Below are 19,293 nucleotides of genomic sequence, written 5' to 3' on the forward strand. Positions count from 1 at the left end.
ATAAAAAGTGGATTTATTTGAATTTTAGGAATCAGAGGGTCTGGCACTTCAGACATGGGTATGACGACAGGAAAGGTGCTTTGTGCTCTTTAATACTCTCTCTGGACTATGTGGATGAGAAGATCTCATAAATCGCCAAATCAAAAGGGAGATAACACCTTGAAAGTAAGATAAGTCTTCATTTGATTTCTCAATCAAAATCAAGAAGATTTTCCAGTCAAAGGAGAAGTTTTCAGAAGGCTCAGATATATAATTATAGTATTGGCATCTTTAGTTGGCTTGAAATGACAGACATATTCTTAGCCCTCCTAAAAGCTCTTAAGACCTTTCTTAGTTAAGGCCCCATGAGCTTGAAATTATTTTGAAACAAGTGGCTTTATAGCAAAGCTGACCTGGGGACTTGCCTTTAGCAAACTCTATTCTTTGTGTAGACAGAAATGGAAAGCTGACACACCAAGAGCACAGCAAGGCAAGTCAGGGAAGGGATTACAGTCAGAGGTTGCTTACCTGAGACAGAACACAAACCAGAAACACAGCACTGGATGATGCAAGACAAACTAAGCAAGAAGAAATAAATTTGTGAGTTAAAACCGCAGAGATAAAGCAGATGCTTCACAAAGGAGGTTACTGATGCTGGAGGTATGGAGGGAGGTTCCCATGTCTTGTGGGAGTTCAGCTGAAAGATGGAGTGGGAGGAGGAGAAATTCCACATGAGATGTGAGAATGATGAGAGAAGAACACAAGCGCAAAAGCAAAGTGAGAAGAAAAGGTCAATAAGATTGAAGTAAAATTACAGTGAAGTGCTTCTGAATAGTCTTACAGTTATTATATAAATTACATACTTTATCCTTAGCTGTTTTAAGAAGAATTGTATTGAAATCAATATAAAATTATCAAGGTACTCCACACAAACACCAGATTGGGTAATGTACCTGCCCTGCAACACTTACCATCAATCTGAACTTCATAAATCTCACCCATTCAGTCATAAATAACTGCCCAAAACCTCTGCCAGATCGGCACTATTTCCAAATTTCAGCTATATTTACACACCCACAGTTAGCAGCTGACAAGTCATATATGAGGGAAATTGCCTCCCTCTAAAAAAGAGCTGCTGTCAGAACTGCTCTGTTCCACATGGAAATAATTCAAAGGAGTTGTCAGGAAAGAGCAGCTATACCCAGAATACTTACCACAACAGACATTTTTACTCAACACCTATTGCAGTATTTTTTCACTACTTTTGTTCAACTCCTGAGTTAAGTACCAAAGATAAGTTTTCTCTTTTGAATTTTTTTTGAACTTCTCCTAACTTCATGAAGCTAGCTGAAAGAAATAAGATTAAAGGTCCAGGCAGTGTTTTTAAAACTTCAAATACAGGAGGCAGGTAGACATTGCCCAGAGATGGGCCCTGTGTAATTTATTAGTTCTTGATAACCACTGACAATACTTGGAAAGGCAGGGATGAGATAAGCAGTCTCACCTATGTCTTGGTGCTGCAGATCTGGTGGAGAAGGGGAGGAAACTCTTTACATTTCAGAAGCCACCACCTTCACACCTAATTCTGGCAAAGACTTCAGTGCCTCCTCTGGGAGGACCCTCTGTATTTTCTTTTTCTATATCTTTTTTTTTTGCCTTTTCCTCCTTCAAAACACCAAGAAGAGATGAATGTGGAGGGCAGACTGCCTTTTATGAGCTGGATTGATACTACAATGCTGGATGGTGACAAGTCTGCAAGCGCCAGGAAATGTGAGCTCAGAGACTCATATCCCAAAGAAAGGAGAATGCAGAGGGAGAGGGATTTTCTAGGGGGAAAAGAGCACTCACTAATCATAAAATGGCTTGGGTTGGATGGTACCTTAAAGTACATTTAGCTATAACCCTACTGCCAAGGGGAAAGACACCTTTCTCTAGATCAGTTTGCTCAAAGCTCCGTCCAACCTGGCCTCAAACACTTCCTGGGATGGGGCATCCACAGCTTCTCTGGGAAACCTGTTCCAGTGCCTGCTACAGACTCCTGCACCTTCCCCCCAGCCCCATTGTCTCTGCAGAGCTCTTCACTCCTTTTCCCCAGCTGTTCTTAGAGAATTGATGGGGCAAGGTAACTTTCTCCACACACAGCTGACCTCTTGTCTGTCTAGGACATCTCCAGCAGCTCAGCCATTACCTCAAACCCCTTTCCCTTATTCTCTGCATCCTAAGCTCACCCTGATACTGCAAAGCCTCGGGCTCTGTCTACAGAGGCAGAAAACCTTGCACTGGTCCCTCACAGAGTTGAACATCTGAATGGCACATGAGTCCCTCTTGTGACATGTGCCACCTCTTCAGCTGGGCAAAGAGATGCAGGAAGGCAACATGCCCTCACATCCAGTTTTCAAGTCCTTGCAGTGACATGCCACTGGGCATGGGGGATACCAAAATATAGTTGTACCACCCAAAATGGCACTTTATGCTTTCATTTTTTTCAGTGTAAATCCTAAATGGAAATTTCCATAATTTTACTTTGAAAGTAGTTTAAGTAACTGCTTCATTCCCTAATCTAAGAAAAGGGAATACCATAAATGTCACAGCAATTTCAGTTACAAAAACATTCATAGAGATTTTAGTATCACCTCCTATACGTGAGCAGTACTTCTCTAAGTAAGTGAGACCATAAAAACCAGGTTTTATTGTTAGGAAATATTAACCTTGGTGAAATAATCAGTATTCCTGATATCTCTGGCTTGGTTGACATAGATACTCGTTCCAGATAAACCTAAGATAAAAAGATGAAATGCAGCATTGAAGACAACTTGTGAATTTAGGATAACTAGTGAATTTTGGATCCACTGAAAACATTACAATGAAATGAAATACAGTACTTCCTTATGTGCCAAATATTCTGTCTGGTTTTGTTTGGTTCACATAACAACCCAAAATTCAGGTATCCATTCTTTTCAAAGCAGCAACTCTCAATTTCAGATAGAAAGCATGAGTAACTAATATTATGCCTATATATATACATAGACATGCCAGCTTTTGGACTGTACTGTGCCACGAGTTATCACAGCTGTAAAACAGGCTGGATAAACTTGAAAAGAAAACATGGACAGAAATCCTGCTTTGCTGAACAGCGTGCCCAGTAATGATCTCAGCTCTTAGCACAATGACAGAATCCCTAGGATCTGCAAAATTCCCACCCTGCTGTATCAGAGTAGGTTTCCTTTTCCCTCTTACAATTCTTTAGACTCAGGGCCATCACTCAAAGGGTTTGAGGACTCGCAGTTCATCTTCTTGTTGTACAGTCAGTCAGGGTGGGAGAAAAGATGGGAGACAAACTTAGTTTATTTATCCTAGGCTGGCACCCCTCTTTCTGCAAAGCATCTAGTGCCTGCCTTGGCTCACTCCCACAGGTTTCCTAAGCTGTGACAGAACGATATGGACATAATCCTTGGCATTTTGTCACTGGTGTCCAAAAGGTTCTCAGCAGCAACAGTGAGTATTGTCCAACATAATCAGACATTGAGTAATGTGAAGCTAAAATAAGACAGAGGGACCAAACAATAATAGCTAAGGCTCCCCATCACAAATGGATCCAGTCCACGAACCAAACCAGATGTACAAAATGCTCTCACAACCAGCACCATGCATTAAATCCACAGCCTCCTACCCCAGGGCTCTGCTGGGCATTTGGCAGTCTCTCCCCAAACGTTTAGCTCCCTTGTTCATTTTCTCCTTCAAATGACTGCTAACCTGCTAACAACAAGAAGCAAACATGTTGACAATTTGAGGAGTCCTTTAAGTCCTTTAAGAAGGAAGAGCATTTTTTATTTATTTATTTATTTGATGCTCTAAACTATGCATTTCTCTGTCTGTCTTGTTCTCATCACACTTTACTCCTGGCCAAGAATTAAGCTAAGTACCACTCTTCATAGGCTGCAATTAAAAAAAAACCCAAAAAAACCAGAAAGCATTGCTAGTACCTGGATAAACAGTCACTAATTATTTAAGTGTGCACACCAGTACCATTTCATCTGATTCTGAAACGGAGCCTGGGCATATATTCTAGGGATGTTTGAGATGGGAAGTGCTCAGTATTTTTACAGAAGGGTGATGAGTGCAAGTACCTTAAAAATGTCCATATGGAAGACTACCCCAAAGTCTTTGTCAAGCTTTGAACACAGATCTGTTCCATTGCAAGAAAGTTTGATCCAGGTATTTTGGAGGGTAATAGAATAAATGCAGTGCATTACCCTACAAGACACCAACCACTGAAAATCACAGCACAGTTTTATCCAAGATAGTTCTCCTCATTGCAAAGTAAATATACTGACAAAATCCAAGGTAAAGCCTGAAATACAATTGTTTGCATGTGGGAAATAGGAATAAACTACACACCCAAGCTCATACCTGCCCACCACCAGATGAGCTGTGAGATGAGATGAGCCTCAAGACAGGAGCTGTTCGCATCACTCAGGCCACAGCTTCATCTTCTGTAGCATCATGTCCCTGGATTTTTTTTTCAGATACCAAGAACAGGCATGAAGTTACTGACCTAGTCCTATCAAGGTTGACCATTCTTTATGGAGCAGCATAGAAAAGAAAACAATACAAGAAGTCAACAAGCATCTGCTTTTGAAACCTTTATCACACCTTTTGGGGATTTTCCTCATCCCCCTAGCCCATTAATTTTGTAACAGGGACTGCTGCACCTACTGAAGTTTTACAGCTGAACTACAGAGAACCTCTAGTTTCTGTGAATACGAGAAGAGCAAGCAAAGAAATAGCTACATATGGTTACCATTTTGTATCTTTATCCATTTTTTTTGCCTTTATTATCTGCACAACATCTTTGTTGGAACTTCTTGATATTCATTTTAAGTTTAGCAAGTATGATAAAGTAACTGAGATAAGTTGCCTCGCTAACTTAGACATTACGTCAGCATACCCTTTCCAGAAAGGATAAAATATTTATGATGATTAATACAAAAGACATTACCAACAGAGCATTTCAGGAACATCAGAACAGATTAAAATTTAAAATAATAACATACCTAATAGCTTTCTCTACTTTGGGATCTGAAGGGCTGTACTGAGGGTCTTTTACCACTTCAGAAATAACATTAAAAGACATTCTTGTACAATTTGTACTTAGGTCTAGTGTGAAAGTCAAGTAAAAAACAAGCTAAATTCAGATTATAGTCTTTTTAACTCACCAATGGCAGGGAAAGTTGATGCCATGTTTAATATCAGCAAGCACCACCTGTGTAACCTGAAGCATTGCTTATTTCATTGATGTAATGAGAAGCAATAACCCTTTGGGAATGATCAGCAGTCCTGCTTGATCAATGCCAGCTGAATGTGGTGTAGATCAGCTGCAGTGTGGGATGGAGCTGTGAGATGCCTTGCTGGGACCCTCTTCCCCCACAGCCCAGCAGCTGCTTGTGCTTAGGCCTGCTCCTCACTCCCTGCCTACACTGTGTTGTAGCTGTGCTGTGTCTGGCCACAGCTCCTGCTCCTGCACTGCCACCCTCATAGCTTTCCTGGCCATTAGAAGCAACCCTGACACAGGGATGTGTGGAGACATCCCATATTTCCCATATTGTCCCATATACTCATAATTTCTTAGAAAAGTTCTCTACTCTTTTTCAATAGAATTATAGAATCATTAGGGTTGGAAAAGACCTTAAAGATCACTGAGTTCCACCATTAAACAGTAACCCAGCACTGCCACCTTGATAAAGGCCAGAGCTTTATCAGCCTGACATTTGCTGTATGACTGGCACTTCTTGTAAGTCTGAAATGTTCAGCCTGGAGGAGACTGTGGAGAGACCTCATTGTGGTCTTCAACCTCCTCATGAGGGGAACAGGAGGGGCAGGCTGATCTCTTCCCTGTGGTGACAGTGACAGGACCCAAAGGCATGGCCTGAAGCTGTATCAGGAGAGGTTTAGGTTGGATATCAGGAAAATGTTCTTCACCCAGAGGGTGTTTGGGCACTGGAACAGGCTCCCCGGGGAAGTGATCACAGCTCCAGCCTGACAGAGCTCAAGGAGCATTTGGACAATGCTCTCAGACACAGGGTGTGACACTTGGGGTGTGCTGCACAGGGCCAGGATCTGGACTCAATAATCCTTGGCAGTCCCTCCCAACTCAAAAAATTCTATGGTTCTACAAAAAATACCAAATCTCTTGAATTAAGTGGTTTTACACACTGACCACAATCCAGTGAAATCTTTGGTTTCCCAAGGCTGGCTGAGCAATAAAGCCAGGCTGCAGCTGCGGCCCTCAGGATGGAGAAGCGTTTGCTGGACAGAAACAACTGAATCTTCCCACAGCCCATCCTGGGGCAGTAGAGGGAGGCATTCAGAGGCTGGAATGCTTTTGAAAGTAAGGCTGTGCAAGAAAAGCAGGGTGATATCTGTTCCAGACCACAAATACACTGGGGAAAATGCTGACGAGGGATTCCTCAAGCATCTGTTTATACTGTGTAGGAGAGAAATCTGAGTTGCCACAGAGGACTTAGTAGCACATGCTGGAGGCTTTGTGCTGCCTTGAAATAAATAAATTGATTTTTAAAATTCTACATAAGGATGTTTTCTGCACTCGGTAAGAACTGCACTTAGCTTGCGGGAATTTTACATTATACCTAATCTTGAATGATAACATAAAAATTACCACAGAACTAAAAATTAGCAGATGCTTCTTTATGAATGTCACCTTTTGCTCATTATGTTTCTTAATCACAAACAGGATAACATGAAAACAAATATACCTGATGTGTTAAAAGGACTCATTTTGCAATCCTAAGAACAATTATGAGCAAATTCAGCTGGGAGAAACAGTTTATTTGGAAAAAAAGATGAAAGCTGGGACCTGTTTAAGAACATTTTATCAGACACTAAAAAAAGCCATTAACAAAGAAAAAAAATGAATACTTGCCTGAATCATCACACTGTCCTAGTGAAGTAAAAATAGATATAAAAAATAATCCACATTAGGGAACACAGGGAAATGGATTGCAATTAATATACATTAGGTGATTAAGAAAAAAAATGAAAGTAGAAAAAAAAATCAATGGAATGCAGACTAAAGGACATCAGCAACTTTCTAAGTATGGCAAGCAAAAGAGGAATCTCAGCAATGACATTAGTGCTTTTCTGGACAGAAATTCCAGTAATCCAAATAAAGATGCAGGAAAGTTAAACATGCTTAATAAATAGATTGCTTCTGCTTTTGTTGGTGAGAGGAAGCTTCTCTGAAGTTTACTCTTCAACAGTAAGTGTGCCTCTCTGCCAAATGCATGTTTTCTAATTTCAAGGTGGTTCACTTGGATTTTCAACTGTTTTGATGGTCAGTGTTTCCTTTTTATTGTCTTCTACAGTGCTTCCATAGAATGAGTTTTTCTTCTCTGCATCATCATTTGGTAAGTGAACCTGAAATGTTTCTACAAAGAAGTGAAGTCTGTGACATTCTCAGGAGATGCCTGCAATCCCTCCATCACTGTCCTCGACCCACCCCTGCCATGATACATAGGTGCAGTTTACTTAGCTACTTTGATGTTTTTATTTACACTCTGCTATGATAAATACTTTCTCTGCTTGTAAAGTAGCTTGGAAGCATATTAATCAGCTGTTGTATCAGCACTTTTGTATAAAAAGCTAAATTAGGAGGTTTTGAACCACCAGAATTTATTTTTAATTAATCTTAGACAGAGAAATTCTCTCTTATGGAAGAATGCTAAAACTATGTTGGTTTTGTAAATGGAAAATAGGATAACCAAGGCTTAAACAGACATATAAGCCCTTCATCAATCCCAAACAAAAACCCAGAGTGCTTGCTATCAGAATTCATGCCATAAAACTATTCTTTATCTTGCCCAAACAAGCTTCACTGATGACAGGGATTCCTGAACAAGACCACAAAAAAACCCCTAATGGACTTGGTTGAAGCAGAAAGCATCCAGGAACTTGGAGCAATTTTAAAATAAATAAAAAAAAAAATTAAAAAGAGAAAACAGTAATCAAAAACTAAAAAAAAAAAAAAAAAAAATTAAAAAAACCCACATAGTATTAATCCTTATCAGATGCCTTGTATGTCCTCCCAACTTTACAGGGCTGTTTTCATTTATTTAAATTTATTTATATTTCATTTCATTGTCTACTTAAGTAGAAAAAACAGTAAAGAAATTAAGCTGAATAACTACGCAGCTAAAAGAAAAGTCACATTTGATGTATATGGGTATCTTCTAGAACACTATGTTTTTATTTTTAAAACATTTTGGGATACTTTATACATCTTTGGGTTGGTTCTTTTTTTTTTTTTTTTCAGATTGAGAAGTAAACTTTAAAAAAACCAAGGAAAAATCATGCTCTTTATTCAGCATTAAGTCCTTATGAAGTCCAGAGCCTTTCAGTGTAGGTGCAGAAAATGACACTGCTGTTTCCTTGTGAATTGCTTTTAAATGCTTTTTTGTACATAGCTCATATTCATCTAAGAAGCTAAAGAAATATCAGTGCAATGAAGGCAAACAGAAATGGTAAACTTTCTAAAAGTTTTGAGGTTTCAAATGTTTTGAGGTCATATTTCTTTGGTAATTTTTTTAAGAAAAGGTGAGACAATCACTGTTGCAAGGAAGGAAACTTCCTATGAGCAAATATTTATGGGGTGCCACTCACAGTTAAAATAAGCTTTTGCAACGTATATGTATGTTATGGTTAAGACAGACCATAACACAAGGTATTCATACTAAGGTATGAATTAACTTTTGGCTTCCTATGTTGTAGTACCTTGAGCAATATTTTCTTTCCCAGAAGAAATAATCTGGCTTCTATTTATCAGTCATTCTGATAAAAAGGGGACTCTCGACACATCCAAAGGCTGTGTTTAGGAAGCATTATTCGCCCGTGAGAGTCACAGATCGCTAAGCAGATTTACAGGCTTGTACAAATGTTAGCCTCGCTAATCTTTGCTTAAGAGTAAGTTGAGTCTGATACGACAGCCCAGCAGCTTTCAGTATTGTATTGAGTTACGCTCCACTGCTCATAGTGTCTTTTCTTCCTGCTAAATGATCAATCTCAATTTAGGAATTGGGGGGAAAAGAAAGATGGAAGAGGATGGAGAGAAGGCAGTCCTAGTCTTCGCTTGGCCCTCTGTAAAGCACAACAATTCCAGATCCCCTGATGGTTTCTGTGTTGAACTGGGGCCACAGAGAATTCCAAAAAGCCTTGCATGAGGAGGGTTTGAACAGAGAGTGATTAACCATGTACATCACAGATACTTGCAGGTAATAATGCAATAGATTTTTAATTAATACATTCAAAGCATCTAAGAGACTGCCTCATGACTGTGAAAGTCACTAAAAATTTAGATTATTTATAAACAAATATTTTACTTTCTTTCTTTAATTATTCTTCATAATTTCTCTCTTACAAATAGGGAATATGAAGCATCAAATTCTGCTTTCCTATCCCTAATTATGTATGATTTGTATAAAGAGAAAACATTTTTCAGCCTTGACTGATCTACAAGTTGAATTACTGCGACCCTCTTTGTCAGGTGAAGAAGCTCAGCTTGCTACTCTTAGCAAGAATTTTTTTTTAAAAAACAAAAAGGAAAAATGTGTTCATTTATAATTTTTAAAAGAATCCTGTTCCTTATAAAAGAAAAGTCAATAAACTAAATCATCTCTCTACTCAGAGCTGCTCAGGCAAGAAGCAGAGGATATAGAAGAGGCCTTCACACCTGGGGCAAACCTGAGTGCTCTCAGAACAATGAAGATGCAACTCTTGAAGCTGAAATCCTCTCCAGTAACGCCTTGTCTCCAGGCCTGAGAACTACGACCAGCAAGAGTGTAACCAGCACTTTTTCAGTTTGTGCTAGCATGCAGAGCTAGTTCTAAATTACATACAGCAGCACACCTTCAGATACCTGTGTATCACATTCAGCCCTGGATTACACCTGGGAGATTATACAAAGCATGGGACGCCAGTGTACCACATACCCTCCACGTGATACTACATAAACATTTCACCTTGCCAGCAGTCTATAACAGTGTCAGTCCTATCTCTGTCTGATGCTAAAACAGGCATGTCTGTCTCTCCAACACTCACTGATCAACTACTCGGAGCAAACAAAAGGAAGAGGCTTGGCAATGCCATCTCAAACCTTGTAACCACCAAATCAGAAATTTTTATAGAAATACCATTATTCTTGTGATTATATAATACTGGAAATTTACTCTGCAGAGTACAGCCATCAAACATTCTAGCTGCACATGTTCCTGCATCCCCACTGTTGCAGTGGGCCTGCCAAAGTCCTGTCCTGCCAGCTAGGATTTGACATGCTGTGAAAAGAGACCTTGAAATCAGAGTTGCTGTGCAGCTCGACTTGCTGATAACTGATCTATATGAGATAGCATGACAAAATGTGAACAATGATGCTTGACATCCCACATGTTATCACATGCCAGAAATGTTTGGAGGGTGGAACAGAATGACATAAAAAGAAATTATGTGCAGCATACTTTTCTTTCCACACTGGTTAAGTGACATTGTTTTGGCAGTTCAGTCTGATGCAGTAAGTACAGTATCCTATATATTTTCTATTTTGAAGAGATACACTAATCTGACAGAGAAAAGATTTGACTTCCTTTCATTCCAGTTGAAGTTGCATATATTTAAATGCAAAGTACACATAATTTAGACAACTGCCTGTAAATAATCTCATAGACCAAACTCCAGGCCATCACACTTGTTTCTCTAAACAAGGTAGAAAACTTCAGTCTCTCCACCAGAATTTTCTCAGTAGAATCAAAATAAACATATATTAAAGCAAGACAATATATAATTATGTGTTTTTTTTCATAAAAGCAACAACTGATGAACACAGAGCTTTTTCCAAATCAGCAATTGAGAGCATTTTGCAGCCTGGCAGAGAAATAAGTGGCTAAAGCACAGACATTGCAAAGTTTCATCTGCTAGGGATCAATAGCTCTGGGATATAGCTTGTGCACAGAAAAAGCTTTGCATCCCTCTCCATTAGGGGTCTGCCTACTCTAAAAATTAGACCACAGAAAAGAGTGGAGGGGAAACAGGAAACAGTCTGCCTTGTCCCTAGAGAAAAAATGTTTAGCTTTCCTTGGCAGAACTTTCTTCCCTTTACATTTCCCAAGTTTTAATTGTTTGAGGTTTGTTTTGGTTTTGTTTGGGTTTTTTTTTCCCCACTTCTTTTCCAGCTCTATCCTCAGTCTGAGAAAAATCTAGAATTCCACCCAAATGGCTACTTTCCTATTTAAACATACTAATGACTGCCTTTCTCACAAGTTTTTGTTTAATGTATTCCTCTCTGTTTTTCCGAGAAGTCCCTACTCCTCTTTCCACTTTGTAGGAAACAAACGCTTCAAGACGAGGAGCATCCTGAGGGCTCCTTCTCAGCTGACACTGTCATTATAGGGGTGGTGTGCCATCCCTGGCTGGGCTGTGATTTTATCTATTTTGCATTTTCTCAGGAGAAACAACAGCCTTTGATCCCCCAGCCATGCACCTGCCTTTTTACCTGTGCAGTCTTACGTCCAAACACCCGCTAACGACACTGCAATGGATGAGCTGTGTACGCACTAACTCAGGAAGTGATTTGGTAAAATTAACATTTAGAAGCAGGCACCAGTAGTTATTTCACACATTATTAACTTATATTACAATTCAAATAAGCTTACAGCTGGCAAAAAAAGTCTCTTCTGTAAAGTGATCTCAAACATAATAGGCTTAATCAGAGATAAATTAAATTAGTCAGTCATGCATACTACAGCATATTAGCACTGAGTAGTTATTAAATACATTTTCTGTTATCAGTTGTGCAGGCAGTATTGTAACAAACAAAATGCATGGGAAACCAGTAAATAAACTTTATGTTTGGGAGGCTACATATTTGACACTTCCTAGGTTTCATCAAATGTTGCACGATCTTTACCACTATAACTGCCACCAGGTTAAGTCCCCATAAATGATTCAACTTCACTCCCAGGCAATTAGCCAAAAGCAGAGCAGACAGAACTAATGAATACCTAGACAACAGATGTTCAGCATAGTTTTGTGTTTTGGAGGGAATTTCTTTCACATCAGTTTTTGGAAAGAAAAAAGCATTCATGGATGAGTCATGGCTGGTACACAGTTGACAAAGAGGAGACAGGCAACATTTCTATTTCTTACAAAATTAATCTTTTTGTTTAGGGCTTTTCAAAATTTATTTTCTCCCTCTGTTTCACAACTACAGTTTGAAAAGTTCTTCTACTTGTGTACAAATATTGAAAAGCATTGCTGTTGCCTTGCTGCTATTTTAACTTCCTTTTCTATGGCTGTTACAGCAGCCAGCAGCATCACCTTCCGCTGAAAATTTGTGTGAAAAAGAATGCAACACAAAATCACTCACATGCACTTTACAAGAGGAATCATTACTTTTGTCATAGGATCCTAAACCCATATTTTTGTTCTCTCATCCATCTTTCCAAAACCCATCAGTACAGTACTTGGAAATATCATAACTTGCTGAGCCTGACCCAAAGACTTGGGAGCACATCTGACATTCTCTTATACTCTGCACATTTAAAACTCAATGTAAGGTGACAAGAACATTAAGCTGCCCACAGACCAAAATGTGAAACTAATCAGTATCTGTTCTGAGCCACAGGTACGATAATTGGAAAATTAAAGTGCCTGTGAACTGCTAGGGCTGGCTGCATCAAAAAGCAACACCTTGAAATGATTAATGAAGACAAATGTATGCAACTATTTCTATTGACAACAACTTCAGACAATTGCAGACTAAAAAAAATAACACTGTAGTTCTCATTTATTTTCTCTAAATCTCGCTGCTTCCAAGAATCACTTGCTAGGAAACGTGTAGGCACTCACTGGTTAAAAAGTGTTTTAACTGGAAGCTCCTTTAACTCAGATGTGGAAAACACAGGTTCTTTGCCGCGCCTCCCGTAACTACTGTCTGTGACAATTCTGGTACAGGGGACATCAGTCACGACAGAGGCATTCAACATCACACCCTTCACCTGAAAATGCTAACATGACCTCTAAAAGTAAAATGCCTCAACTAATATGTGATGGCAGCGCTCAACAGGCCTCTTAAGAAAATCATTCATGGCAGTGTTGCTTCAAAATGTACCTTTCTTTTTTTACTGCTCCCATCACATCCATCAATGGCATGGCCCACTGGATGAACAGGATGTCCTAATGCACACCATCATGAAAGGGGCTACTGCCATGGCTCTGAACTGCACAGAGCAGGGGCTCCTTTTCTTAGGTGTGAAAGGGGAAGTGAGGCTAAATAAACTCTTCTTGAAAAGTAAATGGTGTATACTTACACACACATTTATACACACATATATATACATATATATATATATATATACACATTAATGTGATTTTTTTCAGATTCCTCCTCCCTTTTAATGTCCTGACAGTAAAAAAAAAAAAAAATAAATTATTCAGTCCTCTGAGACACTGGAACTGAGTCCCAAGCAGAAAAAATTAAACATTATCTATTTTTAAATGGAACTTACTGAATCTTATTAGGAGAATCCTGACTTCCAGGATTTTGATAAATTTCCTAAGTCAAAGCATGTCACATAATAGGAAGTCACACTGGAATGAAAATTTTGCACTACAGCCAATGAGTATCAGTTAATTCCTGAAGAAGAAAGGCTTCACCACTTTGAAGGCAATCTAAAGTACAAATGACCAGCGCTGCAGCCAGAGTATGTTATGACTATTCAATTACACATACATTCAGAAGCTTGGAACTGCAACCAACTGTTATGTCTTTATCGGGCATGGACATGTGTGGTTGTGCTACCCATGGAGCTGTATCCATTTCTGCTTTATTCCCCCACACACTTTCCCCCACCATTTCTTAGCAAGACAGTGCTCAATCTGTTTCAGACAAGTCTTCTTCAGGCCAGGCTTTTAAGAAAAGCAGTAAGAAAGGTCTGCAGCAGACAAGCAGAATTTCCGCATGTCTGTTTATTTCCATTAGAATGTTGTTTCGGATGAAAATACACTTGTGATGATGCAGCTGTCCAAAGGCAGGATGTTCTCACACATTACGTTTTCTGTCCTTTTCTGTTACCCATGATGGAAAAATATAAAGTATTATTAAAAATTTATAGTTGTATTTAAGGTACAGTTGGGAAAAAGAGACTGACAAAGAAAAGTCTCTGTGCAGACACAGGTCTATATTCGAAATCTAGTCAGCAAAGGCAGCAGAGACAGGAAGTTTTCAGATGTAAAAAAATAGGAAATCTGGTTTCATTCTGCAGCTCTTCCAAGAATTTACTGCATGACCTTGGACAATCTCTGAGGTAAAACAGACAAATCTCTTTGTGGTTTAGACACCATTAGATAGGAGGAGAAACCTTGAGCCTCTGTGAGAAACTTTACACAGGATGCTGAGAATAAAATTTATGAGCATGTGGTGGGCTGAAAATTGGCCAAATGGACTTAGAGAACTGTGATCAGTGACACAAAGTCCAGCTGGGGACTGGTCCCTTGTGATGATTGATACTAGGGTGAGCACTGTTCAGAATCTTCATCAATGACCTGGATGATGGGGCAGGGTGCACCCTCAGCACATTTGCAGAAGACACCAAAGTGAGAGGAGTGACTGGTACACCAAAAGGTTGGTCTTCCACCCAGGGGGCCTTGGACAGGCTGGAGAAATGGGCTGACAGGAACCTTATGCAGTTCAATTAAGGAAGATGTCAAGTCCTGCCCCTGGGGAGGAATAACCCCAAGTACCAGTGCATGCTGAGCCATAATATCTGGAAAATAGCTTTACAGAAAAGGACATGGGGACAGGTAATGTCCCCTTGCAACAAAGGCCAACAGGTCATTCTTTCCCCCCATTGGTGAGGCACAAATAAAGAGCTGGGCCTGGTGTTGGGATCTCCAGCACAAGACAAGACATGGACAAAATGCAGTGAGTTCAGCAAAAGGCCATAAAAGTGCTGAAGGGTCTGGATTATCTTCGAGATAAGAAGGGGTTGAGAGAGTAGGGAGCCTAGAGGAAAGGAGGCCTAGAGAATCTTACCCATATGAATAAATATCTGATGGGGTGGGAAACAAAAAAGACTGAACCAGATTCTTCCCAGTGGCACCCAGTGACAAGCCAAAAGAGACAAACTGAAAAACAAAAAATTCCATGTAAATGTAAGATTTTTTTTTATTTTTTTTTTTTTAAGCATAGTGAAGTACTCAGGCAGGCCCAGAGAGGCTGTGGCATCTCAACCCTTGAATATCTTCAACATTCAAGAGGCTGTGGTCCTGCACGACGTGCTGTAGCTGACCCTATTCTGACTAAAGAGTTGGACTAGATGATTTCTAGAAATGCCTGCCAGCCCTATCCTTTCTCTGATTCTGTAAGAGAATCACAGAAAAGATTTATGGAAATGAGGTCAAGTACTGAAAGTGGAAGTACTAGACCTTTGAGATTATTGAGTCCAACTCTTAACCCAGCACTTAGGCCACAACTAAACCATGTCTCTAAGCACTACACCTAAGTGTCTTTTGAACACCTCCAGGGCAGGTGACCCAAACACTTCCCCGGTCATCCTGTTTCAATACTTAACAACCCGTTCTGTGAAGAAATTTTTCCTAATACCCAATCTAAATATCCCCTACTGCTTGTTACTTGGGAAAACAGACTACTCCCACCTGGCTACCTCCTTTCAGCCATAAGGTTCCCCTGAGACTCCTCTTCTCCAGGCTGAACAACCCCAACCCTCAGCCATTCCTCATTACATCTGTGCTCCAGATCCTTCATCAGCATCACTCCCTCATCCAGCTAAGTGGGTCCCTTTGCCACAAAAGGAGATCAGGTTGGTCAAGCAGGACCAGCCTTTCTTAAAACCACACTGGATAGGCCTGATTCCTGAGTTATCCTGTACCTGCTGGTTCATGGTATTCAAGGTGATCTGCTCCATGACCTTTCCCAGCAACAAGGTCAGGTTGACAGGCCTGTAGTTCCTTGGATTCTTCTTCCAGCCCTCTTGTTTTCTCTGAAGACTTAGGAGAGTTGAAGAGGGACCATAGCACCTCTTTTACTTTACATGACAGTAAAAACATCTAGATTTCTCCTTCTAGGTTCTTCCTTTGCCCTGATGGCATGGGAGTAGGAAAACGGCTTTTCCTGCTTAACTGCTTTATGTGCTGAATTTCTTTGGGATTTGAAGGAGAAGCCACAAGGCTTCTCTGCCCAGTATAGAGCAAGAACACTTAGCAGGCATCTCCCTTGCACATTTTGTGCAGGTATTTACAGAACATCCTATCTATCTATCTATCTATCTATCTATCTATCTATCTATCTATCTATCTTTATATATATATACAACATTATATATTATTATCATTATTACATTATTATTATTATACAACATTATATATAAGCAGAAAAAGATGGATTGATTTAGACTCAGTTTAGAAAGAAGGAGAAAACTATGTGATGGAAGAAGGGTAAAACACAAAAATGAAAATGTAGTGAAGGTAGGTATGAAGGGAACAGCATGAAAGGAATATGGCCAAAAGTAAATGATGCAACCTGACATCTCTCCCACTTAAAGAAAAACATAAAAAAAGGAAAGACTGGACAGCTTTTATCACACTTTTTTTCTGGAGCATTCACATACCAATGAGTTAGCCATTCTGAGGTGCAATTTCATAAGGTCTTCCAAATGCACCAGATTCCCAAAATTATAATGTACAAAGTTTAACTACAGGTTGATCCCTTTCAAAGCTTTGTAAGAAAGGGCATTTTCATAAGTACACAGTCACAACCTCCCAGACATCAATGTCATGTGGTTTCCATTAAGTAAAATATGAATAAAAATCTAATGACAGAAAAGGAAAATTTCTTTCCTCAAAATGTGGAAGCTCACATCCCATCATCACTACAGCCCTAATGTGCCAGTCGGAGCTGAATAACAAGTAATAGATTAAAAAGCTCTGAATATGCACTTGATATTCTCCTCTTCCATTACTCTGTTGCACTCTCTGCTCTTTTCCTGTACTTAGTATTGGATAAGACTTACAGGAAGAGATTCTTCTCTGACATAGCTATTGAAAACCCGATAGTCTGATTTCCATTATTCAGTTTGATTTCTCTCACCTTTCTGAATCCATTCTCACAGAAACATAGATTTCTTAACATCCATTACACAAATGTAACTTCCTCATTATTCACAAGCATAATACCAGCTTCATTTTGCACCTGTTTTTTGTCTCCTAGCTAAAACCTCTTTTAAAGAATATCTTTACTCCTCACTCCTGAGATTTTTTCTTTACCCTAGAGCAGCATTTCTTCTTATTAGCTATGACATATTTTTCAAAATCACCTGAAATACTCCTCAAAAATCTCCACATTTCCTGTTTTATGTCTGATATGCCTCTACTTTCAGATTTAAGAATTATAGACTACCCCAGGGTTCAGATAAGAAGCATTCAGTGAAGTTGTGTATGACCACTGCAGAATAAAAAAAAAAAATCAACTTTATAAACAGAGCCTGGACAGTTCATCAAAAGTATAATAAACTTACATCTTGCATAAGCAGTAAGTAAACTGCCTTATGCATACAGGTTTTGTTGTCTGCTTCCAATGAATTTATCTCATTTTCACTATCGATAAAAAATATAGATTTGGGGAGGCATAAAATGAGTTTAAAGAAGAATTTTTAAAACTCTCATAAAATGATGGATCTACTAAGTAAATACATTGATTTTGAATACAATGAAATAGTGAACATTACTCGTTGTCTGTGAACATGTAGATAGGCAGAGGTAATGTCAGGATTTCCCCTAACAGCCCTGTTTTTCAGTGGTTTCACAATTTGGCCTGCAGACTCTCACTGCAGACTACATTTGGCAAAGAACACTTCAGCCTGGGAGTATTTTCTTGCCATAAATAATTTTCAAAACAAATTAAATCTGGGTCATTTTATATGTAGTTAGCAGTGTAAAGGACATTTTCTATGCTTGTTAACAGTCTTCAAAAAAAAAGGGCTTTGATTTTTAAAAATTTGAAACTTGGCAAGTGATAAATCCATAGAACTGTGCAGTCAAATCACTTGGGGTCTTCTGAAAGCAAATTCAGTTAAAAATAAAGAATTTTTTTTCAGTTTTTTTTTAAAAAAAGACTAAATAAATAGTAATAAATAAACCTAAGGGTTTGACTTGTAAATTTTGAACAGAATATTTACAGTTCTTTTTATATGCGAGGCTTTCCAAAGCTATTCCTGTTCTCCAAAAGAGATTAAAAGAATGTTTCAGCACACCCTTTAGCACATAGTCCTTTAGCAATGCAAAGGTTGTAAAGGTGTATTGGAGAGATGACACCAGAGAAAAATAGCCCTCATCATCTCAGCCCATTGCTTTGCTAATCTGCATCGACAAACCAGTTTCAACACATTTTTAATCCTAAGAAAGGGACACTTTAATGTCTGTGTTTACTCAGCCCTGCTGTCCACCAGTGACTTCATGTGAATTTTCTTATGTTAAATGCAGAACAAATGGTGACAGAATTAATTCCCAGCTCTGACTAATCAGACTGAGATCTGAAAAGGAGATGGACATTCCTCTGCCTGAATCTCTACCAGTATCAAAAGACTGGCAAACAATGTTATGCACTGTTTATACTTCTGCTACCCTGCCGAATTCAAAACCTGTAAGCTCTTCCACAGCTGCACAGACTTGATGTCTTCAGCACATTTGAATAGGTGACAATCACTAAATGCAAAGAACAACTTCACTGCTATGGCTGTATAAAGGAAAGAAAACCCACTTTCCTCTCCTGTAGTTGCACTCTCCAATAGAGTCAGTCAGAATAAAAAACCTGAATTTACTGTAGACACTGAAGTGGAATGGATGGGACTCTACAGAAACAGGAAAGGACCTCCCAAAAGATGTGCTGTTTCACTGTTTGGCATGTAAAAACAAATAGATACCCAGACCTCCAGCTCTTGCATACAAAAGGTTGGTCAATTCCATATATATTAGTGCTGTTAACTGTCCCTTCTTCCTCTCTGGCTCTGCAGCAGAGGTAGCAGAAGGGGGCATGCCTATATTCCATTTACTTAATACCCATCCTACTCATAATATCACACAACCAGTTTGGTTCAAGCTAAAATGCCAACCTCTGTGTTGGGGCTTAGCAGGTATAAGCAGATGATCCCTCTTCTGCTACTCTTCACTTCTCAAGCAGTGACCTCAGAGAATTATTCTTGAATTACCAAGCAATAATTCAATATTTTTGCAAATACC

General features: G+C 39.2%; 1 protein-coding gene and 1 long non-coding RNA gene across 16 annotated transcripts in view; one reads left to right on the forward strand and one right to left on the reverse strand.

Moving 5' to 3' along the window:
• ENOX1 (ecto-NOX disulfide-thiol exchanger 1) overlaps positions 1-19,293 on the reverse strand; it is a 352,618-nt gene that overhangs the window by 159,838 nt on the left and 173,487 nt on the right. For 2 of the 15 annotated variants that reach the window (XM_023936145.2, XM_023936351.2), the window contains exon 1: positions 5,196-5,256. The exons of 8 other annotated variants lie outside the window; for them this stretch is intronic. In XM_023936145.2, coding sequence (XP_023791913.1) covers positions 5,196-5,220 — 25 coding nt within the window. In that variant the 5' untranslated portion in view covers positions 5,221-5,256. Of the gene's footprint in view, positions 1-5,033; positions 5,364-19,293 lie in introns of those variants that run through there. 5 more of the 15 variants (XM_086881229.1, XM_086881225.1, XM_023936074.2 and 2 more) reach the window with 4 other exon arrangements.
• LOC147654175 (uncharacterized) lies at positions 6,478-10,818 on the forward strand. The gene is made up of 4 exons (XR_015284580.1): positions 6,478-6,586; positions 7,362-7,403; positions 9,064-9,263; positions 9,677-10,818. It is a non-coding gene; the product is annotated as an uncharacterized LOC147654175 (long non-coding RNA).

The sequence above is a fragment of the Cyanistes caeruleus genome, chromosome 3 (assembly GCF_971803275.1).
Source record: "Cyanistes caeruleus chromosome 3, bCyaCae1.hap1.1, whole genome shotgun sequence".
Taxonomy (NCBI): domain Eukaryota; kingdom Metazoa; phylum Chordata; class Aves; order Passeriformes; family Paridae; genus Cyanistes; species Cyanistes caeruleus.